General features: G+C 40.5%; 1 protein-coding gene and 1 long non-coding RNA gene across 4 annotated transcripts; one reads left to right on the top strand and one right to left on the bottom strand.

The window, feature by feature from the left end:
* Window positions 1-16,447, bottom strand: LOC135548498 (ribose-phosphate pyrophosphokinase 1). 3 transcript variants are annotated; one of them, XM_064978178.1, is made up of 7 exons: window positions 16,071-16,447; window positions 13,946-14,129; window positions 9,610-9,708; window positions 9,264-9,388; window positions 8,753-8,926; window positions 8,372-8,531; window positions 1-2,098 (listed from the first exon to the last, which is right to left on the bottom strand). In XM_064978178.1, the coding sequence occupies exons 1-7, from the start codon at window positions 16,190-16,192 to the stop codon at window positions 2,006-2,008; spliced, it is 957 nt and encodes a 318-aa protein (XP_064834250.1). In that variant the 5' UTR covers window positions 16,193-16,447; the 3' UTR covers window positions 1-2,005. The 3 variants fall into 3 exon arrangements, with proteins under 3 accessions (XP_064834250.1, XP_064834249.1, XP_064834251.1); XM_064978177.1 differs by having other exon boundaries at window positions 13,940-14,129; XM_064978179.1 differs by lacking the exon at window positions 13,946-14,129 and having other exon boundaries at window positions 16,071-16,159.
* LOC135548499 (uncharacterized) lies at window positions 15,251-25,158 on the top strand. Its single transcript, XR_010456836.1, has 3 exons — window positions 15,251-15,388; window positions 19,788-19,847; window positions 24,803-25,158. It is a non-coding gene; the product is annotated as an uncharacterized LOC135548499 (long non-coding RNA).
* The last annotated feature ends 1,347 nt before the right edge of the window (window positions 25,159-26,505 follow it).

Genomic DNA, 26,505 nt, shown 5'->3' on the forward strand with positions numbered 1-26,505 from the left:
TTCAAACTTACAGATCATTTTATTGTTCCAAAATCATAACCCAATAAATCAATTTCAAGTATCCATGTTGTGGAGGGCAGGATCTCTCATATCATGGAAGCAATGTTAAATCCTGCACATTTTCCATGTAAGGCAACAAGGATCCCCAAATCAATCTGCAGATGTCTTTCTTAGAGTTGACTGGGTTTTAAAGGGAGTTAGTTTCAGCTCAAAAATCAGACTAATTTAAACAGTAAAAACATCATAAAGATTTGATTCTAGGGAATAACGGCCTTGCAGTGTATTGCGCTTACCAGTTATTAAAGCAGATAGTCGTGTTTGAGAGTTATGGCTGACAACACTTTATAATCAAAAAGAGAAAATATTAGGCCTTACACATACGCAGGATTTTGAGCTGCTCAAGCAATCGTTTTCTAAATGGACGAAGACTAAACTGAAGTTGAAGGGGCGCATGCTACCCCAAGCAGCGAGTGCCCGAAGGCTTCCCGAGTTTGAGCGCTGAAGTTCCTTTAATAATTTGTACTTTCCAATACCTCGCAAAACCACTTGGGTTAGTAAAGCTAAATTAATGTGACAGCAACATTAGAAGCTCCATGCATTAAAGGCCTTATTGCTTGACGAATAAAAGATGGCAGATGTGCACGAGACATTGAATCACATTCATGAGGTATACACGGTGTACAAAATCTTTCCATGAAAGACTAGGGGGTTTCAAATTGATTCCACGGAGAGCCTAGTATCCGCAGGTTTCCGGTTTCCTTTCAATTAATCCCTAGATAAACAGGTGTGGGAAGTTCCTTGCCAATTAGTGACCTTAATTCATCAATCAAGTACAAGGGACGAGCAAAAACCAGCAGACACTTTGCCCTCGTGGAATGAGTTTGACACCTGTGACATACTTGCCAGGTGAAAGCTAGCTCTTATTGAGATCACCTGTTATATCCACTTCAAATCAGTGTAGCTGAAGGGGAGGACACAGGTTCATGGCTTTTTAAGCCTTGAGACATGGCTTGTGTGCCATTCAGAGGGTGATTGGGCAAGACCAAAATATTTTAGTGCCTTTGAATGGGGTATGGTAGTAGGTGCCAGATGCACCGGTTTGAGTCAAGAACTGCAACGCTGCTGCATTTTTCACACTTAGCAGCGTCCCGTGTGTATCAAGAATAGTCCACCACCTAAAGAACATCCAGCCAAACTTCACACATGGGCCAGCATCCCTGTGGAACACTTCACACCTTGTACAGTCCACACCCAGACAAATTGACTGCAAAGGTGTTCCTAATGTTTTGTACACAGTGTGTTCGCACAGCAAGCGATGCTTTGATTACAATTACATAAAACCATGCAACTAAATATTTAAATCATGGTATCAACATGCCAAGGCATAGAATTAAGGACACTTTAACAGAATTGTGAACAGCAAGCGCTTCCTAGAATATCGCATGAAAAACAAGCTTATTTAGCATAAAGACAACTGAAGACTAGCTTAACTAACTAAAGCAAGGATGTAAACAATACACACTGCTTTATTCTTGATCAACTGTGCCAAAAGCACCTTTGTCTTAAAATTAAAAATACTGTCTAGGAAATGCAAGTGGGGAGCTTCACATTTCAAGTCCCCCTCAATATAAAAAAACATCAGTGACAAAAAACAAACAAGCTCATAAAACAGAACTAGCCATCTTGGAGCGTTTCTCTCAAATGGGGCGTCAGCAGCAATGTAAACTACAACTGTCAATCTTACAATAGACAATGCTTATATGTAACAACAACCTGGCATATTATTACACCAAGTAACTCAAATCTGCATTTGACAAGTCAAAAAGGTCAAACCTGTAGATAGCCAGTGCAATAACAGAATATTGGAAAAAGTAGCCTACCCCACGGTAGGAGTATTTACTAACTACTTCCATCCCTTCTCTTGACACGGGAAATTAATGAATGGGCTGAGATTGTGGTGCTCCAGACATCCCTCCTTTGGTACAGGTTCACCAGGTTCACCAGGTTACAAGGGAACATGGCTGAAGAGATACGACACAGACTCTCCGTTGTGTGTCCGGCGAATAGCCTCTGCCAAGATCATGGAGATGTCAATAACCTGAAATGACAAAACTAATTAACAAACCAGAATCTCACGCAGACTTCTTCAATATTGCCTCACAGATAACTTCAAACTGCCAAAGATAAAACAATTGGTCAACTAAACACCAGTATGTGTGTAATATATCAGTGTATTCGGAAATTATTCAGACCACTTGACTTTTCCCACATTTTGTTATGTTACAGCCTTACTCTAAAATGGATAACAAATAGTCCCCCCCCTCATTAAAATCTACACACAATACCCCATAATGACAAAGCAAAAATAGGTTGAAATTGTTGCATAGTAAACCTGATATATCATATTTACATAAGTATTCAGACTCTTTACTCAGATTACAGCCTCAAGTATTTTGGGGTATGACGCTACAAGCTTGGCACACCTGTATCTGGGCAGTTTCTCCCAATATTCTGTGCAGATCCTCTCAAGCGCTGTCAGGTTGGATGGGGAGCATTACTGCACAGCTATTTTCAGGTCTCTCAAGAGATGTTTGATCAGGTTCAAGCCCAGGCTACTCAAGGACATTCAGAGACTTGTCCCAAAGCCACTCCTGCGTGGCTGTGTGCTTAGGGTCATTGTCCTATTGGAAGATGAACCTTCACCCCAGTCTGAGGCCCTGAGCACTCTGGAGTAGGTTTTCATCAAGGATCTCTGTACTTTGCGCCATTCACCTTTGCCTCGAGCCTGACTCGTCTCCCAGTCTCTGCCACTGAATAACATCCCCACAGCATGCTGCCACCACCACGCTTCACCACAGAGATGGTGCCAGGTTTCCTCCAGACGCTTGGCATTCAGGCCAAAGAGTTCAATCTTGGTTTCATCAGACCAGAGAATCTTGTTTCTCATGGTCCTGGTGTCTTTAGGTTCCTTTTGGCAAACTCCAAGCGGGATGTCATGTGCCTTTTATTGAGGAGTGGCTTCCGTCTGGCCACTACCATAAAGGCCTGATTGGTGGAGTGCTGCATAGATGGTTGTCCTTCTGGAAAGTTTTTGCTCTGTAATGCACTGCCAACTGTGGGACCTTATATAGACAGGCGTGTGCCTTTCCAAATGATGTCCAATCAATTGAATTTACCACAGGTGGACCAATCAAGTTGTAGAAACAAAGGATGATCAATGTAAACAGGATGCATCGGAGCTCAATTTCAAATCTCATAGCAAAGGGTCTGAAAACAAAGTTCTGTTTCTAATTTTAATACATTTGAAAACATTTCTAAAAACCTGTTGTTTTTGCTTTGTTATTATGGGGTATTGTGTGTAGATAATGATTTCAATCCTATTTTAGAATAAGGCTGTAACGTAACAAAATATGGAAAAAGTCAAGGGGTCGGAGTACTTTCTGAAGACACTGTAGCATAGTTTCAACACAGTAAAGAGACGAGGACAATGCAATACACGGTAAGAATTCATCAAGCAGATACTGTAGTTAAGGCAACATGCTGAGCCATGGAAATGAAGATTATCTAAGCAGCAGGCTGTCAATCATTGGACATTGTTTAAAGAGGTTGCTATGGAGTGGAGGGAAGTTGGTATGTGTGCTCTGTACCTGGTGTCATGTGATCTGCTATTTGTGAAAGCAAAACATTTGTCCAAACTTCAGCCACTTTCAGTGAATTTCTTACAGTTCAGAAAATGAACTACAATTAAATTATTTTAGAAAATATTATGTTTAAATTCCCGAAGTGACCTAAATCCTGCAACTACAAGTAAAGCGTTAGGTGCTGAGGCAGTGATTCACACCTAGGGCTGGGCGATTTATCAAATTAATTATGTTTTAGCGCGATATTCCAAACGCCTACATCACAAGAATCTCTATTTAAAAAATTCTCATGTATAAGCGCTTAAGCCCACTTAAGCCCAGCTCATGTCAATATGGTCTTGTCGCTTTCACTTCTGCAATGGTGCACATTCTTATTATCACACACACACACACCACAAAGATGAAAGAAAACCACTTGTCAGAGAAGGTTTCAATTTGCATTTGAGGTTTGGTCCAACAGAATCGGTCATTTGGACACCGAAACACATTGAGAAATTATTTTACTGTAATAGACAAGAACTTAAAAAGGGTATCATTGGAAAGGTTGTCCCGCAACTCCTCAATGAGCAGACACTGGAAAAACAGGAGTATCAATGAATTTTGAGTCTGGAAAATGAATGCGCAGTTTCTCAAGTGCGGGTTACCCCTAGCAATATTTTAGCCAGACTTATTTTCTAAAATGTGCAATGAGCATAAACAACAATTATATAAGGAATTGGCAACTCGTTCTCATTCTGAGAAATAAGGAGGCACTTGAATTCAACATCTGAACAAAGTGGATAGTCTGTCATGCTGTTCAAACAGTTGAGACTGACAGAAGGGTGTGTTAATTATTCAACTGTTCTACCTTGTTAGCAAGCAAATTGATCCAAATTAGCTAGACTTTAAATATAAAGATTAGATGGCTACTTCCTAGCACATGGGCTTGTGCTTGAGAGATGTTTATGAGGCCCGTGTTCATTATCTATACTGCCTGCTAAGTTGGTCATTATTAGTGAATGTGCATTGTTCTGGTTGAATTTGAGCTGTGATTATTGAAAAAAAAAAGCAAGTTAACCTATTTTCATAAAATAATGAAATTATTAGTAGTACTGCTGAGCTATTAGTGCTTCGAGGTCAGTACGATTATGTAAATAATCAGTTTGATTGAATGCTGTAACACAGAATAAAAAACAATTAAATCCCATGATGGTAGTGATTGCCTCTCTCTTAATTTAATCACATTACTTTAATAAAATATTTCAGTTATGCAAATTGTTTTATTTGATGACGTTTTCCCCATTCTGAGTCATCTCATCTCTATAGACCTACTGCCAAGAGAATTCTCTTCGGTTATAGTCATAGCCGTGTATATTCCCCCTCAAGCCGATACCACGATGGCCCTCAAATAACTACACTGGATACTATGAAAACTGGAAACCACATTAGAGGTTGACCGATTAATCGAAATGGCCTATTAATCAAAATAAATCAGCCAAGACCTCAGAAAAAAACATTGTAGACTTCCACAAGTCTGGTTCATCCTTGGGAGCAATTTCCAAACGCCTGAAGGTACCACGTTCATCTGTACAAACAATAGTACGCAAGTATAAACACTATGGGACCACGCAGCTGTCATACTGCTCAGGAAGGAGACGCATTCTGTCTCCTAGAGATGAACATACTTTGGTGCGAAATGTGCAAATGACTCCCAGAGTAACAGTAAAGGATCTTGTGAAGATGCTGGAGGAAACAGGTACAAAGGTTTCTATATCCACAGTAAAACAAGTCCTATATCAACATAACCTGAAAGGCTGCTCAGCAAGGAATAAACCACAACTCCAAAACCGGCAGAAAAAAAAGCCACACTACGGTTTGCAACTGCACATGGGTACAAAGATCATACGTTTTGGAGAAATGTCCTCTGGTCTGATGAAACAAATAGAACTGTTTGGCCATAATGACCATCATTATGTTTGGAGGGAAAAGGGGCAAGCTTGCAACCCAACCGTGAAGCACGGGGGTGGCAGGATCATGTTGTGGGGTTGCTCTGCTGCAGGAGGGACTGGCATACTTCACAAAATAGATGACATCATGAGGTAGGAAAATGATGTGGGTATATTGAAGCAACATCAAGACATCAGTTAAAGCTTGTTCGCAAATGGGTCTTCCAAATGGACAATGACCCCAAGCATACATCCAAAGATGTGGTAAAATGGCTTAAGGACAACAAAGTCAAGGTATTGGAGTGGCCATCACAAAGCCCTGACCTCAATCCTATAGAAAATGTGTGGGCAGAACTGAAAAAGTGTGTGCGAGCAAGGAGGCCTACAAACCTGACTGAGTTACACCAGCTCTGTCTGGAGGAACGGGACAAAATGTACCCAGCTTATTGTGGGAAGCTAGTGGAAGGCTAAACAATTTAAAAGGCAATACACTCAATTAGTATTTGGTAGCATGTAAACTTCTGACCCACTGGGAATGTGATGAAAGAAATAATTCTCTACTATTATTCTGACATGTCACATTCTTAAAATAAAGTGGTGATCCTAACTGACCTAAAACAGGGAATTTTTACTCAGTTTTTCACAATTCCTGACATTTGATCCGAGTTAAATGTATTTGGCTAAGGTGTATGTAAACTTTGACTTCAACTGTATATATTTGTAATAATGACAATTACAACAACTTAATGAACACTTATTTTAACTTAATACATAAAATCCATTTAGTCTCATAATGAAACGTTTAAATAATGCAAAAACAAAAAAGTGCAAAAAGTAATATAATATAAAAATGCAAAAAGTAAAAGTGCAATATGTGCCATTTGAAAAAGCTAACGTTTAAGTTCCTTGCTCAGAACATATGAAAGCTTTTTCACGAGTCTTCAATATTCCCCATTAAGAAGTTTAGAGTTGTAGTTATTATAGGACAATTTCTCTCTATGCCATTTGTGTTTCATAGACCTTTAACTATTTGATGTTCTTATAGGCACTATAGTATTGCCAGCCTAATCTCGGGAGATGATAGGCTTGAAGTCATAAACAGCACTGTGCTTCAAGCATTGCAAAAAGCTGCTGGCAAACGGAGGAAAGTGCGGTTTGAATGAATGCATACGAGCCTTGCAGTCTGACCACCACCTCAGTCAGACTGCTCTATCAAATCATAGACTTAATTATAATATAATAAACACATAGAAACACGAGCCTTGGGTCATTAATATGGTCAAATCCGTAAACTATCATTTCGAAAACAAAACATTCATTCATGCAGTGAAATAGGGAACCGTTACGTATTTTACTGAACGGGTGGCAACCCTAAGTCTAAATATTGCACAACCTTCAATGTTATGTCATAATTATGTAAAATTCTGGCAAATGAATTAGTCTTTGTTAGGAAGAAATGGTCTTCACGCAGTTCGCAACTAACCAAACTGCTGCATATACCCAGACTCTGCTGACAATGAACGCAAGAGAAGTGACAATTTCAGGCACCGCATCGATTATATGCAACACAGGACAAGCTAGTTAAACTAGTAATATCGTCAACCATGTGTAGTTCGTCAACCACTAGCGATTATGTTAAGATCGATTTTTAAAAACATTTTATATAAGATAAGTTTAAATGCAAGCGAGCAACTTACCACGGCTCCTTGCTGCCTGCACTTGCATAACAGGTGGTCAACCTGCCACGCAGTCTCCTCGTGGATTGCAATATAATTGGCCATAATCGGCATCCAAAAACGCTGATTAACGATTGTTATGAAAACTTGAAATCGGCCCGAATTAAAATCGGCCATTCCGATTAATTGGTCGACCTCCAGTTGACACTCATTGATTTATTTAGAATTCAAAGCACACTTAACCAGCATGGCTACCACAGCGATACGCCACCCCATCTGGTTTGCGCTTAGTGGGACTATCATTTGTTTTTCAACAAAACAATAACCCACCACATCTCCAGGCAGTGTAAGGGCTATCCGACCAAGAAGGAGAGTGATGGAGTGCTGCATCAGATGACCTGGCCTCCACAATCCCCCAACCTCAACCCAATTGAGATGGTTTGGAATTAGTTGGACCGCAGAGTAAAGGAAAAGCAGCCAACAAGTGCTCAGCATGTGGAAACTCCTTCAAGACTGTTGGAAAAGCATTCCAGGTGAAGCTGGTTGAGAGAATACCAAGAGTGTGCAAAGCTGTCAAGACAACGGGTGGTTATTTTGAAGAATCTAAAATATTTAAACACTTTTTGGTTACTACTTGATTCCATGTGTTAAATTCATAGTTTCGATGTCTTCACTATCATTCTACAATGTAGAAAATAGTCCAAATAGAGAAAAACCTTTGAATGAGGTGTGTCCAAACTTTTGACTGGTACAGTATGTAGAATATTGGCCTGTTGGAAATTACAACTCCCTACTACATCACACAGTTCAGGATGGATCTGATTTATCTGTAGAGAAACTGTGCAATGTGCGCCTTGAGCTCAGAAAAAAAAAAAAAAATGAAATGGAACTCAAACAAATTGAATCAACGTCTGTCAGTTTAAAAAATAATAATAATCTACATTTCAGTTAGTCACTGAGCACTAATTATTAGTGGGTCTTATGGTTGTGGAAGGCTTATATTTTAGCCTAGGTATAATTTCACAAGCCCTGAATTCATTAGGTTATTGCTGACTGTTTACCTTTACGTTTAATTGTACAAAAAATATATATATTGCGAATCTCCATATCGCCCAAGCCCTATTCTGACCTGTATTTTTGAACAGTGTTTCATCTTGTCCTCCTGTGGGATGGTATTCGTGACAACCACAGCCTCAAAACAGGCATTGTTAATGCGGGTGATGGCAGGGCCTGAAAAGATCCCATGGGTCAGGATAGCGTAGACCTTTGTAGCTCCAGCAGAGACGAGCCTGGATGTCCAGAAGGAAAAAAAAGACAAACAAAAAAGGAAACTAAAATAGGTCGAATTCACCCCCTTTTGTTTCTAAACAACCTTACTATCCAATTCATATTTTCAGAGACTGTTCCCTAAACAAATGTAATAGTTTGTCAGTATCGTTGTACATTTAAAGATTGAATATTCAGTCTCTGCTCTGTAAAGATCTATGCAGCTAAAACAGTCGTGACTCACTTATCTGCAGCATGGCAGATGGTGCCGCAGGTGTCTGCCATGTCATCAACCAAGATGGCCACTCTGTCCTTCACGTCCCCCACCAGGACCATGCGGTCCACCTCGTTAGCCTTCTTTCGCTCTTTGTGGATGAGAGCGAAGTCCACATTCAGCCTGTCTGCTATAGAGGTGACCCTGCAAGGGGAATCCACAGATTGGTGAAGGTTATAGTACTACAGATGATGTCAATTATTCCACAAAGTTACATCACATTACAATTAACATAGAATTATAAACCAGTTTCTTACTATATGATAAATCGCAAATTACAAACACATGCACTGATGACAGTATCAAAAGGATTGTTGCCTATTACAACTAAATGGTTGTAATAATGAGTTGAGGTGAAAGTAACAAACACGTTAATGAATTGACCCACCATCATCCTTTCAACATGCTGATATTTCTAACAACTAAAATCTGTCCCTTTGAATTGTTGAAGCATCTGTAGGCCCATTGGTACCTGCTTTACCTTTTTGCTCCTCCGGCATCCGGAGACACAATGGTGCAATTCTTCCACTCATTGATGTTCTCTTTTATCCATTTCAGCACAGCTGGCTCAGCGTATAGATTGTCCACAGGGATATCAAAAAACCCCTACAGAGGCGTACAGAGAGCAAAATCATGATAAGTTACAGGATCATTAGTCAGTGTCCTCAAACTTCCAACAGCTTTTTGGAGAAAATGTAATGTGGCTCATTATAGTATGTAACACAAGTATAGTCTAATGAATAGTTTGTACAGCTTACTTGTGAATCATACACCAGTGACTGCAATATACTGATGGAATGAGACAACTAATGTGCCAGATTGCTCACCTGTATCTGCGAGGCATGCAGGTCCATGGTGATAATGTGATTGGCTCCTGACACTGACAACATGTTGGCCACCAGCTTTGCAGAGATAGGTGCCCGACTCTGTGAAAAAGAACATTATTAACCTCTATGCTTATACAATGCCTGAAGGACAAATGAGCCGCTGTAATTATATTATTAAAAAAAATATTAAAAAGGAGAAATACCCATCTCCTTTCTGTATTAGCTTTGTCAGTAGGGTTGTAAAGGGTCGGAAACCTTCCGGTAAATTTCCAGAAATTTCTCATGGGGAAGCCCCACAATTTTGGAAATATTGCTTAAATTCCTCAAAAGAATTAGCTTATAACAGTGAACCATTTTTTGTGCAGCACACATAAGTTAATTATAGGTCTTGTGGCATATTTTGGTTAAACTATCCCCAATTCGATGGAATTGTAACCCTCTGCATGCACAGTGCATTCTTCCATCACATATACAGCTGATTCTTAAGATCTTGCACACTAATGAGATGCTATTGAGCCCACACTACTACACTGTCTGAGCCAAGGACTTACATGCTTTCTGGTCAGTTTTGATTACAATACTGGGTGGGGTGAATATATTTTATATCACATTTTTTGTTAACAAGTAAATAGTAGCTTGCAGCAAAGTGTTAACATCATTTCTGCTAGTTAGTTTTTGCTACCATGTGGGTTTCAGCTTGCTTGAGCCTGCTAACTGAAGTGTTAATTCACCTGTTTCCATACATGCTTCATTCAAAAAAATATATCTTAGAAGAGTTATATTATTACTTTTTTGCTCATGTTTTTCTAATCTTTACAGGAAAATGCCACAGGCACCATCTGATGTGTGGAGACTTTTCACTGCAGCTTATGTAGAAGGAAAAGCTGTGCACATTTGCAAATACTGAGCCAAATCATATGTGAAGAATGCAACAAAGATGCAGAATCATCTGGCCATGTGCATAAAGTTCCCTCTGCTTTCACAACAAGCAACCTCTGACAAGAGTCCCTCTACTTCTATTTGGGGTGAAAATGATAAATCAGACACCGTATCGATAACAACAGCTCATGGTCCTCCTGGAATCAGAAGTTTTTGACTCAATGGAGGAACGTAGTCAGAAATGCTGATGAATGTCTTGTTCGAGCTGTGTGCAACTGGTTCACCTCTGATGCTCACATGCAATGTGTACTGGAAGAGATTTCTGAATGTTCTTCGCCCAGCATACACCCCCTCCAACCAGACATGCTTTATCTACTCATTTTCTAGATGCAGAGTTCGAGTGAAGGTCAAGCAAATCATAGAGAAAGCAGACTGTTTTGCAATCATCTCTGATGGGTGGTCAAAATTTCGTGGGGAAGGAATGATTAACTACAACAATTAAATGTTTGACAGTCTCCTGGAGGGGAAGGAGTCTCTCCAAGAAATGGCCATATCACAGTCTGCCATCAAGAGGACCCTCCTGGATGATGTATTTTGGGAGAGAGTGGTAAGCAACCTGAAACCTATAGCAGTTAGCCATTGAACAGATTGAGGGAGACAATGCCATACTGTCTGATGTTCAGACTCTACTTGCAGATGTAAGAGAAGAAATCCGTACTGCCCTGCCCACTTCACTGTTGCTCCACTGTTGCTCCAAGCAGAGGAATCTGCAGTTCTGAGATATATCAAAAAACGTGAAGACCCATACACGCCGCAACATACATGTTGGACCCCAAGTATGCTGGCAAGAGCACTCTCTGGTGCAGAGATCAACAAGGCCTATGGTGTCATCACTACTGTCTCTCTCCACCTTGGCCTGGATGAGGGCAAGGTTCTTGGCAGTCTGGCGCAGTACACTTCCAAGCAAGGACTTTTGGATGGAGATGCAATATAGCAGTCGTGCCAACATCTCATCAGCCACCTGGTGGAAGGGACTTTGTGGATCGGAGGCTCTTCCCCCTGTTGCCTCCATCATCCTTCAAATCACACCAACATCAGCCACCTCAGAGCGCAACTGGTCCTTGTTTGGGAACACACACCAAAGCACTCACCTGGCTGACCAATACAAGGATAGAAAAATTGGTAGCCATCCAGGCAAATTTGAGCCATTCTCAAAAAGGTTGGAAAGTGACAGTGAAGATGAGGCCTCAGAGTCTGATGTTCAAGAGTTGGACATTGAGGAGGTCCAGGGAGAAGACATGGACGCCTGAGAGGAAGAAAGTAAAGACTAAAGCTTTGGTTTTCATTTTACAGATGCACATTGAAAACATTTTTTGGGAGATGCGATGAATCATTGGGGTCATTCAATATTCCCTTTCTTTTGATGTTCAGTGAAATCATCCCATGTGAAGAGTCAACTCATTTAATTAAAGTTCAATTCATAGCATTTTTTTTCTATTGGAAGGATTTAATAATTTGCAATTATGTCTACTTATGATAAACCTTTTACCTTATGTTTCTGTTTCCATATAATAATGGTAAATATATGCAATGCAAAAAACACCTAAATGGGATTAATAATTTGCATACATTTCCGTTAATTCCCATGGAAAGTTTCCACCTCAATATTCCCCAAAATGTGCAACCCGAGTTAGTCCATTCAACCAAAGTGGTTTGTCCAACAGGGCATTTTTGAAAAGCTGTCAAATATTTGCTGAGATCAATCAAATCACTCACTCACTGATTGATATTGATAGTGCAGAGCAGAGGTTCCTTAACTAGGGGTTATGAGCCCCATTTGCGGTCTCCTGATATTACAAATGGGGTCGCGGGAGAATTTCATTCCCACTGTGAATTGCTAGGCCCGCTAAGCTATGAAACCACACACTATTGCAGAGACATTCATGTCACAGGATGCAATTGATATAGTGAAAACAATGTGTTGGGAGGCAGAGGTGCAGAAACTCACATCAATACCTTTGTCAGATAACACTGTTAAACTAAGAATGAATGCTATTGCTAGCAATCAAAAGAAAACTGACTGAATGACAAACTCCCCAGCTTATGCTCGCCAAATGGACATTAGCTGTGAGGGCAGAGATGCCCATGCACTGACTTTTGTTCGCTACACACGTCAGGGAATGCTATTTACCAGGACCGATTGCTCGGTCTCACGATTCAAGAGCATAAAACGGCAGGGGAGATGTTCAGTGTGCTGTGTGGCCATACTGACAAAAAAAACAAATTCCATGGGCTCAAACGGTGGACTTTTGCACAGATGGGACTCAATCTATGGCGGGGCAGGGCAAGCCTCTCCACTCTAGTTATGAATGTCTCCCTCTCCCATATGGATATACTGAGAGCAACTGGCGGCAAAAGAGCTGAGCACAGAACACAGATAATTGCAGCAGGTAACTTTGATTGTAAACTACATCCACTGCACAAACACACCAGTTCGCAAAACTATGTGGAGATATGGGATCAGAGCATGACAATGTTCAATTTCACACCAAGGTGTGGCAGTTATCGAGAGGGAGTGTTGGAAAGATTTTTTTTGCATTGAGAGATGAACTGTTGTCATGTAACAGACATATTTGGGAAACTGAACGCAAAACCATTTTACAGATGAGTGAATCAGTGGATTCAGAGGATAGAATTCTTATTGGAGAGTCTTTCCAAAGTGAACCATGACACCTTTCCTCAGCTGTGCATGTTTCTAACAGAATCAGTAAGTGTCCCACATGAGTGATGGCTGCTCACCTCCAACACTTGGAAGAGCACTTTCTGACATACTTCCCAATCCTGACTCAGTTGACATGCCAGTAAGTGAAATCAAACAGCTGATCAAACAGTCATGTGACCGAATGCTGCAGACAACGGAGGCGTTTTTGTTCCCGACTCAAAGGGAATAAGCTGCAGTCTCCCTCTAAGCATTACAACTCATGGCACCCTTCGCCAGCTCATATCTGTGTGAAGCTGGATTCAGTGATCTTGTCTGCATTCAAACCAAATATAGATCCAGGTTGGATGTGACAGCAGAGATTAGGTGCGCACCTTTGACCACACCCCCTGACGCGACATGCATCAAGCACACCCATCTCATTAGTGGCAGTGAGAAGAGACAAGACTAATTTGCAAATGACTGTCATAGCCCCACATTAAAAGTATGTGATAAGTTGAGAAGACAATCAGAAATAGTATTAGAATATTTTTCAATTGACTGCCATTGCCCAAAATTAAATAAAAGGTTAACATTTGTAGTTAATTACAACAACAAAAATGTCCACATGGTTTGGGACGTGAGAATTTTTAGACATCAAAAATGGGGTCATGGGCCAAAAAAACTTTGGGAACCCCTGGTGTAGTGTGTTGGTGCTGTGAATAAAGAACAAACGATTTAAGTTTCCCTCACCCCCACCTTGTCCTTCTTGTCTTGTCTTGCATATGGGAAACAGGGGATGACAGCCGTGACTCGTGAGGCAGAGGCAATCTTACAGGCATTGATCATGATGAGGAGCTCCATTAAGTTATCGTTAATCTCACCACAACCACTCTGGACAATGTAGACATCCTCTCCTCTGACACTCTCCCCAATCTCCACGCTGCAGGAGTAAATCATGTGGTGTCAGACAGTAGACTATACATGGTGACAGGCCCATAACAGGTAGAGAAACAATAAGATCATAGAATCATGGAACTCAATGAATGAATGTTCTGTATATTCACAGTCATACATTTCTGCTCTACCAACTATGATCTAACATTATGCCAACAATATAACTTGAAAAAGAAACAGAGGATGTTGAAGAACCCTATGGATGTCAACACTCAGGATGAGGGCTATTATTACAAACCTCCAGGTAAACAATATTCTTAAGCTTTTCACATGTCAAAGGCACCTGCTACTTATACCCTGCAACAAGCAAGCAAGTCCCATGTCTACTGTCAAACAGGATCATTTTACAACACTAGTAAAAACACAGTACAACTCAGAAGTACTAATATGGTTATATGAAAATAATTTTAATTGGTTTGATAAGACTGAACTCCTGTGATGGATGGAAAATAATTTGTTGCAACAGAGTACATCACCTACCAACTTCACCTACTGCTAGAGGGTCAGTGTGAGTGCTAGCATCAAAAGGAAGTAGAGTAATACAATTATAAGCTTTTAGCCTGATAAATTGGCTAGAAGTCAATTAAGAAAAAAAAGATTCCCACTCCTTGGAGGATGTAAAATTAGCTAGCCAAATGCCGCTTTCAAAACAACTGGGACCTCGGAAATCTACGACTTCAGAGCATTCAATACAACTGGAACTCGGAAAACTGGGGGGAAATCGTTTAAAGGTAATTCAAATCGGAAACTCTGGCCGTGTTCAAAACTGGGAACTCTGATATCTCAGACTTCAGTGCGTTCAACACTGGGAACTCGAAAAAAAAAAAAAACGATTTTAACGTTCATCCAACTCGGAAACTATTTGCAGAGCTCTGCATTTCCGACATGAAGATCACTGACGTCATGATTTGACCTCGTATTTTCCCGAGTTTACAGTTGTTTTGAACGTGGCATCTTTCTAGAGTTCATACTTTCCGTCCTGAAGTACGAGTTCACAGTTGTCTTGAAACACCAACAGTCAACCTGAATAAATGTGATGATGCCATGATCTCGTGCAGCGTTCAAGTAGTAGTCGGAACAACAACAAAAAAACTCGGAAATGTCAGACGTGCTAACTAGCTGTAGTTATACACGTGTTGCGTTCTGCAAGTTAACAAACCATACATTTGAGTTCCGAATAGCACGTGAACGCGGCATCCATGCAGAAGTAGAGCATACTATTCACACGTGAGGGACAATTAAATGGTATGTGATTCACTGTGAATGGTTTAATGGGAGAAGGTTTACTAGCCCGCTCTGCTTGTTAGCCATTTACACATGTAAAGGGCCACGAAGGGGTTTCCACTAGATAGCAGCCACAACGTCAAAATCGGCTACATCGTAAAAATGATATCGTAAAATGTTAACATTTGCTGTTTGGTCTTAATGTAAGGTTAGGCATAACGTTAAGTTTAGGTTTGAAATCACATTTGATTATGTATTTTAGAAATAGGCGGGGTTTGACATTGTGGCAACAACTGACGATCTCATGAAAGGTCATTGAAATGACATCCCACGACTACAATCCAAACGGTTTTTGGGAGTTGAAGTTCGAGGCCGCCTTCCCTTACCCGGTCTCATTTGATGGTAAATCTAAAATTGCCAACACAACTAGTTAACTAGATACAAACATGTACCAGTAGTAGATGCCAACCGCCGTTAAACTCCAATGCCCGGTTTGTGGTAAACTAATCTTAGCTACTATAGCTAGCAACAACGACCACTCACTCGCACTTTCAAATGGCCATGTGGGCTAACTTTAAACTCACCGTTATCTAACGTTGGCAAACAATTACTACAAAATTCACACATTGGTCAAAAATAACCAACGTTTGCTTGCAATATAACTGGTATTCGGTAAAATCTCAATTGCTTAAACACAACCTACCATGTCTCCTGATTGCTGAATTTTTTAGTCACAACCTTCCCCAGTTCAAGTCCCAGGCGGTCCGCAATTTTCTGGCCAAGGTCCGGATGAGAGCTGCCGCTGAATATCTTTATGTTAGGCATTTTGGACCTACGAGGGATACGATTGAAGTAGCCAAACACCCGTAATTACATAAATACACGGCTAACAAGAAAAAACATACATAAATGCTAGCTAGATTCTCTTTAGCTCACCCACCAACAGCCAAGGAGGAGCGCTTGGGATGGTGAATGATTTTTTTCTGTCTATAGGTTGGCTGGGTTACTCTTACTATACGGTACCCAAATTGATGACGGGGAAAGCTTGTGTGGTGAGAACTCGATCGGTTGAAATACGATAGGAGCGTTTACTTCAGAGAGCGCTCCGTAAACCACGCCCCAGTGGACAGAGCTAAGCATGTTGCACCGGGACACGTTTTATAGCCTGTAATTTTTGCTATGGGTCCGCGGTGGTTCTGTGTAGACTAGTTATGCTAGTATATTTGAGACCAATGTATTGCAGTTCATTTCGTTTCTGACCTAAGTAAAATATCTTTGAGTAGTAGTCCTAAATAGGGAAACAACGAGTCCCAAACAGTTCGCAACAGAACCTACCTGAGGAGGCATCGTTTACTACCAAATTTATTGGGATCATTTGGTTACAACCTGTGTTTGGAATACATTAGAAATACAAATAAAGATGTAATTAAATTTGCTTTGAAATGACGGGCTTGGCTGAGAATAACATTCCGTTTTCTGCCTGAGTGTGGCGCTGTTAACAGCAATGTTTTAAGTCCATAATTAACCTATACTCTGCATCCATTGTCTTACATACTACTGCAACAACTTGTCAGTTATTTTCCCTTTTATAGAATACCCTTTTTTGTATCTTTACTAATGACTCAAAGTTGTGTCAACATTAACATTGGCTGCATATCCATTGTCCTTCTCCCAAAGTGTGGACTTGCACATTTCTTCTCATCTCAGGGATTTAATAATGGTATAAAGTATTCCAAGCCAATACTTACACCTGTCCAATGCTTGGATATCCACGAGGAGAAGGATAGACAATTGATATGCAGCCATTGACTTCATGTGGCTTCATCAACAGATGGACTGGACTGTGTCCCAAATGGCACCCTATTCCCTATACATAGTGCACTCATTTTTATCAAGGGCCATAGGGCTGTGGTCAAACGTAGTGCATTATACAGGGAAAAGGATGCCCATTGGGATGCATTGAACCTGTTGAGCCCCACCCTGCTTATAGTAAACCATTTCTCCATCCCATTCCCCCAATTAAGCAAAAAGGAGGTCAGAGGCTGCTACTATAAGTGATGTAGTAAATTACTTTACCTGTCAATGACTTTGTTTGATACACTTCCATTATTGTGTTGGTGTGTGTCCCTTTTGAAGGTTTAATAAAACATTCTGTTAGAGCTGATATAGACATATGTATAAAAGACAGAGCATTCAGAGCACCGCGTGTGTACATATATGAATATATATGTTGAAATATTAGGTACGTACCTTTCTGATATATATTTACCTGATTGAGATATATTCCTTTTGTTAATAGTGTAACTTAGATTTTGTCTCCCCCTTTTCCCATTCATTGTACTGTGGTAAGTGTGTTAGTGATAGGATAAAAGCAGGAAGTTGGGCCTTCGGGGGTGTGGAGTTCCAGCTAGACACTGGAGCGGTATAGGCTTTTGACCATACATATCTACATATATATTCAAGACTGAACAGTCATGAACCAATGAGATGAATTAGTTGCTTTGCAGTTGTTGCCATTCAGCCCCATCTAGCCTTGATATGGAGTAACTGATAACTGACTAAATACTTCAGTCTTAGGAAGTCATTGGAGAAAGATGTCACACTTCCAGTTTGTTGACATCTAGTGGAAGGCATAGGAACTGCAATTTGAGTCCTAAGTCAATGGATACTGTAATGGCATTGAATAGAAAACTACAACAACAACAACAATCCTACTTCCTGAATGGATTTTTCTCAGGTTTTCGCCTGCCAAATCACAGACATTATTTTAACAGTTTTGGAAACTTTAGAGTGTTTTCTATCCAAATCTACTAATTATATGCAAATCCTATCTTCTGGGCCTGAGTAGAAGGCAGTTTAATATGGGCATGCTTTTCATCCAAAATTCCAAATGCTGCCCCTTACCCTAGAGAAGTTAACAGAAAAAACTAACCTAGTGTTTATTCGCATTGCTGCGCTAGTATTGTAACTGACATGTTTCATCCCCTCTTGACTGAGGTAGATGAATAACCTACACTAGTGAGTAGCTACCACAGCCAGGTCAGCTCTAGCCTCTAGTAATCTGTCAGATAGCTATATGTAGCGTTAAAGAGATCTGGCCAAAAGTTGGCTCATTAGCTCTTGTTTTTGCCTCGATCAAACTAGATCCGAATCAAACGATGAAAAACCATCGGCCAAACGATTGAAGATTGATATTCTGGCGTTTTTTCAGTGCAATGGGAGTTCTATTAGTCAGTATGTCAATGTAACGTTATTGATCTGTCAGTTTACCTAGCTAATTCCCTACTTTTCCCACGGACACAATAATAAACAGCTCTAAAGTGTTACAGGCTTCACTGTCATTGTGCACAGTAGAGGTCTGCACTGGACCGATTTCTTCATCCCTCCGACTCCCACCTGCTGCAAGGACTGGTCCCAAACCCAACTGCATTCCTGCAATGACTCCCACCTGCTGCAAGGACTGGTCCCAAACCCAACCGCATTCCTGCAATGTTATTTTAGGCGTATGTGACGCAGCTCACTTGCCAGCCATGGTCCCAGCTTTTTTTGCGCCCTATAGGCAAATACAAATCCACAAGGATAACTTAAGAAATAGGTTAAATTACCAGAGATTCTCACATGGCCCTTACATTGTATTACAGGGCTATATCTGCCAATATGCTAGATGTGCAGATTGAAGAGAGCAGAGTTGGAGAGACTTGCACTTTCTATATTTATAGCCTACTTTTTAGAAGTGGGAAGATTTTCAGAAATATGGGTAATCAATATTTAGGCCTATTTCTAGGCAATGTAGTAGACTATATCATAATCATAGGCCTATTTAGGAAGTATGTTTCCTTGGAAAGATAAAACTGTCCTATGCTTCTCAGCCCATGTATACATAGGCTAGCCTACTCTATTTAATTGAGACCACACGCGCACCTGATGTCACAGGTATGGCTACTTAACTGGAGGCAGCAAGAAGTTGGTTGAGCGCCCTCCACTTATTTTCATGATCAATATTTATTTACAGACACATATTCAAGTTAACTGCCAAGTGATTCTCTGCACATGTAAGCAGCCTACTCTATTTCAATGAGACCACACATACTAGGCGAAATTGAACTCTCACGCCCAACCAGGAGAGGTCGGCTACTTAAAGTGATGCAGCGAATTGTGAAAAATGCGAAACATTTGTGTTTTTAATACAATAGGTAATCTAACGTATACAAAGCAGAAAGAGGACCATTTCAAAAATAATCTGTGGAACAACAAAAATATTGTAATCCCAAAATCGTCAGTCTGACCCCTGCTCCCAGCATGAAACAGTCTGGGATCTGAGAATAATGGTTGTTTCAATTATTGAACCATTGATTCTATTATTGGATAATATAATGTATAAATATAGACCAAGTTAATTATTTGTCATGTCTCATTTTAGGAGGATCAGATGGTGACAGGGGTCTCAGAGTCAGGCAGCCAGGGAAGACCAGTCTGACAGGTGAGGTGAATTTTTGAAAATACAACACTTTATTCCTGCCAGATGCTATTTTAAGGCAGTTTGAAGGTTTGTCAAAGTTGATTTCCAAACTGTATCAAGGGTTGAGACGCAGCTTCAGACGCAATCATTAGGCAAGTGTAATGTCAGTGTAGGAAAGGATGTAACAGCGTCTGTTCCACCAGTAAGTACAGATAGTAACGTTAGTACAAATCCCCTGGCACAGTCCCCACAGCCGGACAACTTTCTCATGGCTTCTGGAGGGAAATGCTGTAGGAATGCTCAACCGGTGTCGCTCATTCAGCCGACAGAAACTTTCAACCGGTTTTCCCCAATAAAAGCGAGTCGGAGTCTGAGACCGAGCCTTCTCTGGTCTCTACTCCTCCCGTTACGGGGTCTGAGACGCCGAAGCTTCCCACCATTAGCTCTGACAGATTGTAAACCCTAGTCATTGGCGACTCCATTACCCGCAGTATTAGACTTAAAACTAATCATCCAGCGATCATACACTGTTTACCAGGGGGCAGGGCTACCGATGTTAAGGCTAATATGAAGATGGTGTTGGCTAAAGCTAAAACTGGTGAGTGTAGAGAGTAGAGATATTGTTATCCACGTCGGCACCAACGATGTTAGGATGAAACAGGCAGAGGTCACCAAGCGCAACATAGCTCCAGCCTGTAAATCAACTAGAAAGATGTGTCGGCATCAAGTAATTGTCTCTGGCCCCCTCCCAGCTAGGGGGAGCGATGAGCTCTACAGCAGAGTCTCACAACTCATTCGCTGGTTGAGAACTGTTTTCTGCCCCTCCCAAAAGTTAGAATTTGTAGATAATTGGCCCTCTTTCTGGGACTCACCAAGCCTCGCTTGTTGAGGAGTGACGGACTCCATCCTAGCTGGAGGGGTGCTCTCATTTTATCTACCAACATAGACAGGGCTCTAGCTCCACAATGAAATAGGGTGCAGGCCAGGCAGCAGGCTGTTAGCCAGCCTGCCAGTTTAGTGGAGTCTGCCACTAGCACAGTCAGTGTAGTCAGCTCAGCTATCCCCATTGAGACCGTGTCTGTGCCTCGACCTAGGTTGGGCAAAACTAAACATGGCGGTGTTCACCCTAGCAATCTCACTAGGATAAAGACCTCCTCCATTCCTGCCATTATTGAAAGAGATCGTGAAATAGGGCTACTTAATGTTAGATCCCTCACTTCAAAGGCAGTTATAGTCAATGAACGAATTACTGATCATAATCTTGATGTGATTGGCCTGACTGAAACATGGCTTAAGCCTGATGAATTTACTGTGTTAAATGAGGCCTCACCTCCTGGTTACACTAGTGACCATATACCCCGTGCATCCCGCAAAGGCGGAGGTGTTGCTAACATTTACGATAGCAAATTTCAATTTGCCCCCCCAAAAATTATTGTTTTCGTCTTTTGAGCTTCTAATCATGAAATCTATGCAACCTACACAATCACTTTTTATAGCTACTGTTTACAGGCCTCCTGGGCCATATACAGCGTTCCTCATTGAGTTCCCTGAATTCCTAACCGACCTTGTAGTCATAGCAGATAATATTCTCATTTTTGGTGACTTTAATATTTACATGGAAAAGTCCACAGACCCACTCCAAAAGGCTTTCGGAGCCATCATCGACTCAGTGGGTTTTGTCCAACATGTCTCTGGACCTAGTTTTGTCCCATGGAATAAATGTTGTGGATCTTAATGTTTTTCCTCATAATCCTGGACTATCGGACCACCATTTTATTGCGTTTGCAATTGCAACAAATAATCTGCTCAGACCCCAACCAAGGAGCATCAAAAGTCGTGCTATAAATTCACAGACAACACAAAGATTCCTTGATGCCCTTCCAGACTCACTCTGCCTACCCAAGGACGTCAGAGGACAAAAATCAGTTAACCACCTAACTGAGGAACTCAATTTAACCTTGCGCAATACTCTAGATGCAGTTGCACCCCTAAAAACTAAAAACATTTCTCATAAGAAATTAGCTAAATTTTCTACATTGTAGAATAATAGTGAAGACATCAAAACTATGAAATAGCAAATATGAAATCGTGTAGTAACCAAAAAAGTGCTAAATAAATCAAAATCTATTTCATTTTTGAGATTCTTAAAAGTAGCCACCCTATGCCCTGATGACAGCTTTGCACATGCTTGGCATTCTCTTAACCAGCTTTATGAGGTAGTCACCTGAAATGCATTTCAATTAACAGGTGTGCCTTGTTAAAAGTTAATTTGTGTAATTCCTTTCCTTCTTAATGTGTTTGATCCAATCAGTTGTGTAGTGACAAGGTAGGGGTGGTATACAGAAGATAGCCCTATTTGGTAAAAGACCAAGTCCATATTATGGCAAGAACAGCTCAAATAAGCAGAGTGAAATGACAGTCCATCATTACTTTAAGACATGAAGGTCAGTCAAAAGGAAAATGGCAAGAACTTTGAAAGGCCTTCATGGTTGAATTGCTGCAAAGAAACCACTACTAAAGGACACCAATAATAAGAAGAGACTTGCTTGGGCCAAGAAACACGAGCAGTGGACATTAGACCGGTGGAAATCTTTCCCTTGGTCTAGAGTCGAAATTGGAGATTTTTGGTTCCAACCGCCGTGTCTTTGTGAGACGCAGAGTAGGTGAACGGATGATCTCCACATGTGTGGTTCCTACCATGAAGCGTGGAGGAAGAGGTGTGATGTGGTGGGGGTGCTTTGCTGGTGACACGGTCAGTGATTTATTTAAGGCACACACCAGCATGGCTACCACAGAATTCTGCAGCGATACGCAGCGGTGGAAAAATTATTAAATTGTCATACTTGTGTTAAAGTAAAGATACCTTAATCTAAAATTACTCAAGTAAAAGTGAAAGTCACCTTGTAAAATACTACTTGAGTAAAAGTCTAAAAGTATTTGGTTTTAAATATACTTAAGCATCAAAAGTAAATGTGACTGGTCCAACCGCCTTGATTCAGGGCTATGTAGCAAAATTTGAAATGTTTTTTTTTAATGTTGGATAAAAGCAGAGACACAGAGCTACAAAATTGTATTTCATGCACTGCATTTGAGGAACAATGGGAAAGTAATTCTGCTTTGAAAGTTGATAAACTTTTAACCTAACTTTTGAGAAAATGGCTTTTGAATGTTTTGGTACCAACTGGAGAGCTTCTCTTTGTCTACACCCATTCAGCATAATTCACACCTTCTTAAGCTTTAGCCCAACCCATCTCTTCAAGGGTTGATCTGAGCGTTCTGTAACAGCAACAGCAGTCAAGCACCCAATCTAACTAGTCTCAACGTCAACAGTGAAGATTCGACTCCAGGATGCTGACCTTCTAGGCAAAGCTGCAAAGAAAAAGCCATATCTCAGACTGGCAAATAAAAAGAAAAGATTAAGTAAGATGGGCAAAAGAACACAGGCACTGGACAGAGGAACTCTGCCTAGAAGGCCAGCATCCCGAAGTCGCCTCTTCACTGTTGACATTGAGACTGGTGTTTTGCGGGTACTATTTAATGAAGCTGCCAGTTGAGGACTTGTGAGGCATCTGTTTCTCAAACTAGACACTAATGTACTTGTCCTCTTGCTCTGTTGTGCACTGGGCCTAACACTCCTCTTTCTATTCTGGTTAGGGCCAGTTTGCTCTGTTCTGTGACGGGAGTAGTACACAGCGTTGTACAATATCTTTAGTTTCGTGGCAATTTCTCACATGGAATAGCCTTCATTTCTCAGAACAATAATAGACTGACGAGTTTCATAAGAAAGTTGTTTGTTTCTGGCCATTTTGAGCCTGTAATCGAACCCACAAATGCTGATGCTCCAGATACTCAACTACTCTAAAGAAGGCCAGTTTTATTGCTTTTTTAATCAGAACAATAGTTTTCAGCAGTGCTAACAGAATTGCAAAAGGGTTTTCTAATGATCAATTAGCCTTTTAAAATTATAAACTTGGATTAGCTAACACAACGTGCCATTGGAACACAGGTTGCTGATAATGGTTGCTGATAATGGGCCTCTGTACGCCTATGTAGATATTCAATTAAAATCAGCTGTTTCCAGCTACAATAGTCATTTACAACATTAACAATGTCTGCACTGTATTTCTGATCAATTTGATGTTATTTTAATGGACAAAAAAATGTGCTTATCTTTGAAAAACAAAGACATTTCTAAGTGACCCCAAACTTTTGAACGGTACTGGACATATTACTTCTACTAACCGGTGCCCCCGCACATTGACTCTGTACTGGTACCCCCTGCATATAGCCTCACATGTTATTTTACTGCTGATGTTGAATTATTTGTTACTTTTATTTTCTATTTTTTACTTAACACTTTTGTATTTTTTTTAAACTTCTTAAAGCATTGTTGGTTAAGGGCTTGTAAGCAAGCATTTCACAGTAAGGTTTACACACCTGTTCAAATGGCTCTCGTGTGAAGTAGTGACCTGCGACATATACCTTGTTTCCTGAAACGGGTCACAAATGTTATTTCTAAAATATAAAGTAAAAGTATAAATCATTTCACATTCATTATATTAAGCAAACCAGATGGCATGATTTTCTTGTTTTTTTAATACACAGATAGCCAGGGGCACACTCCAACACTCAGACATAATTTACAAACATAACATTTGTGTTTAATGAGTCTGCAAGATAAGAGGCAGTAGGGATGATCAGGGATGTTCTTTTGATGTGTGTGAATTTGACAATTATCCTGAATTATCCAATTATCCTTTGTGTGCCAGGGAAAATGTATGGAGTAAAAATAATATTATTTTCTTTAGGAATGTAGTGAAGTAAAAGTTCTCAAAAATAGAAAGAGTAAAGTAAAGTACAAATACCTAAAAATACTACTTAAGTAGTCATATTTTTACTTAAGTACTTTACACCACTGGTGATACGTCATCCCATCTGGTTTGCGCTTAGTGGGACTATCATTTGTTTTTCAACAGGACAATGACCCAACACACCTCCAGGCTATGTAAGGGCTATTTGACCAATAATGAGAGTGATGGAGTCCTGCATCAGATGATCTGGCCTCCACAATCGCCCAACCTCAACCCAATTGAGATAGTTTGGGATGAGTTGGACCGCAGAGTGAAGGAAAGCAGCCAACAAGTGCTCAGCATATGTGGGAACTCCTTCAAGACTGTTGGAAAAGCATTCCAGATGAAGCTGGTTGAGAGAATGCCAAGATTGAAGAATCTCACATATAAAATATATTTTGATTTGTTTAACACTTTTTTGTTACTACATGATTCCATGTGTTAATATATAGTTTTGATGTCTTCACTATTATTCTATAATATAGAAAATAGTCAAAATAAAGAAAAACACATTAATGAGTTGGTGTGTCCAAACTTCTGACTGGTACTGTACATCACGACAAGAGAGACACCATAACACTACATAGAGACCTAAGACAATAACATAATATGGCAGGACCACACGACAACACGGCATGGTAGCAACACAACATGGTAGCAGCACAAACATGGTACAAACATTATTAACAGCACGAAGGGCAAAAAGCTAGAGACAACTATACTCAGTAGAGTGTCCATGATTGAGTCTTTGAATGTAGAGGGAGATAAAACTGTCCAGTTTAAGTGTTTTTTGCAGCTTTTTCCAGTCGTTAGCTGCAGCAAACTGAAACGAGGAGCGACCCAGGGATGTGTGTGCTTTGGGGACACTAGAACCGTTAAAGCAGTCATTTTGACTGCTCGTGGTTAAACATTTTTATTACTCTGTAATTTTTTAAGTCATGCCCCTCTCCATCCTTGACTTTTCCAAAATAAGTCTATGTAACATACTGTTGGTGTTAGAATCTTAATCTCACAAACAGAACTGGTGATATAACCAGTTTTAGGAGGGCATGTCATTTTTTATGGTTCCCCCTTTTTTTTAACCTTTCTTTAACCAAGCAAGTCAGTTAAGAACAAATTCTTATTTACAATGATGGCCTACCCAGTTGCCCCTCCTTCTCCCGACAATAGGGCCTGCTCTGCTCCTTCATCCTACAGTTGAAAGTGCAGTGCTCAGCTGATAATCACCCTGATAATTGCCTCGAAACTGAACATAAACTATAGCAAAACTAATTCCACACATAACAGATTAAATACATTCAGTAAATTATGATGGGGAGAATGGGTGAATTGATGAGCGAGGAGAATCAAACAATGCATACCAGTAATTATGTAATCACCAGTTGTGAATGAAGAACAGGGCAGGCCATTCTATTGTATTGATCCATTCTAATTATAATCTTAAAATGTTGTGTACCCTATATCAGTCCAGCAAATCAAAGCAGTCTTATCCGTCTACTCTGGCCTACTTGGGGTATTGTAAGCTTCACAGTTAGAGTGTGCATAATTGTAGATGCTGAACGGATTTCAATAGCTGGGGGGAAAAAACTACAAAATCTACATCTGGCAGCAGGTGAGAGTGTCAGAGAATGTGGTGATGAAACTTGTGGAACAAGGGGAGAAATGTCACCATGGACAATTTCTTCATTTCAATGTCATTGGCAAGCAAGTTGCTTTCAAAGAGAACAAGTCTGGCCAGCACCATGAACAAACTGAGACGGAAGCTCACTCCCTCCGCGCAAAATAAGGCACCTGCACATCCTTTGTACTCCACAAGGGTGCTGAAGAAT

Source organism: Oncorhynchus masou, chromosome 11 (assembly GCF_036934945.1).
Source record: "Oncorhynchus masou masou isolate Uvic2021 chromosome 11, UVic_Omas_1.1, whole genome shotgun sequence".
NCBI lineage: Eukaryota > Metazoa > Chordata > Actinopteri > Salmoniformes > Salmonidae > Oncorhynchus > Oncorhynchus masou.

What these genes read in the sequence shown, in the direction of transcription:
- LOC135548498 (XM_064978177.1), bottom strand. Translation starts at nt 16,192, where the DNA reads ATGCCTAACATAAAGATATTCAGCGGCAGCTCTCATCCGGACCTTGGC. An exon ending in TTCAGCAATCAGGAGACATG is followed by an intron (nt 14,130 to 16,070) that starts GTAGGTTGTGTT and finishes TTACTCCTGCAG; the next exon opens with CGTGGAGATTGGGGAGAGTG. An exon ending in ATCTGCCATGCTGCAGATAA is followed by an intron (nt 8,532 to 8,752) that starts GTGAGTCACGAC and finishes CTGGACATCCAG; the next exon opens with GCTCGTCTCTGCTGGAGCTA.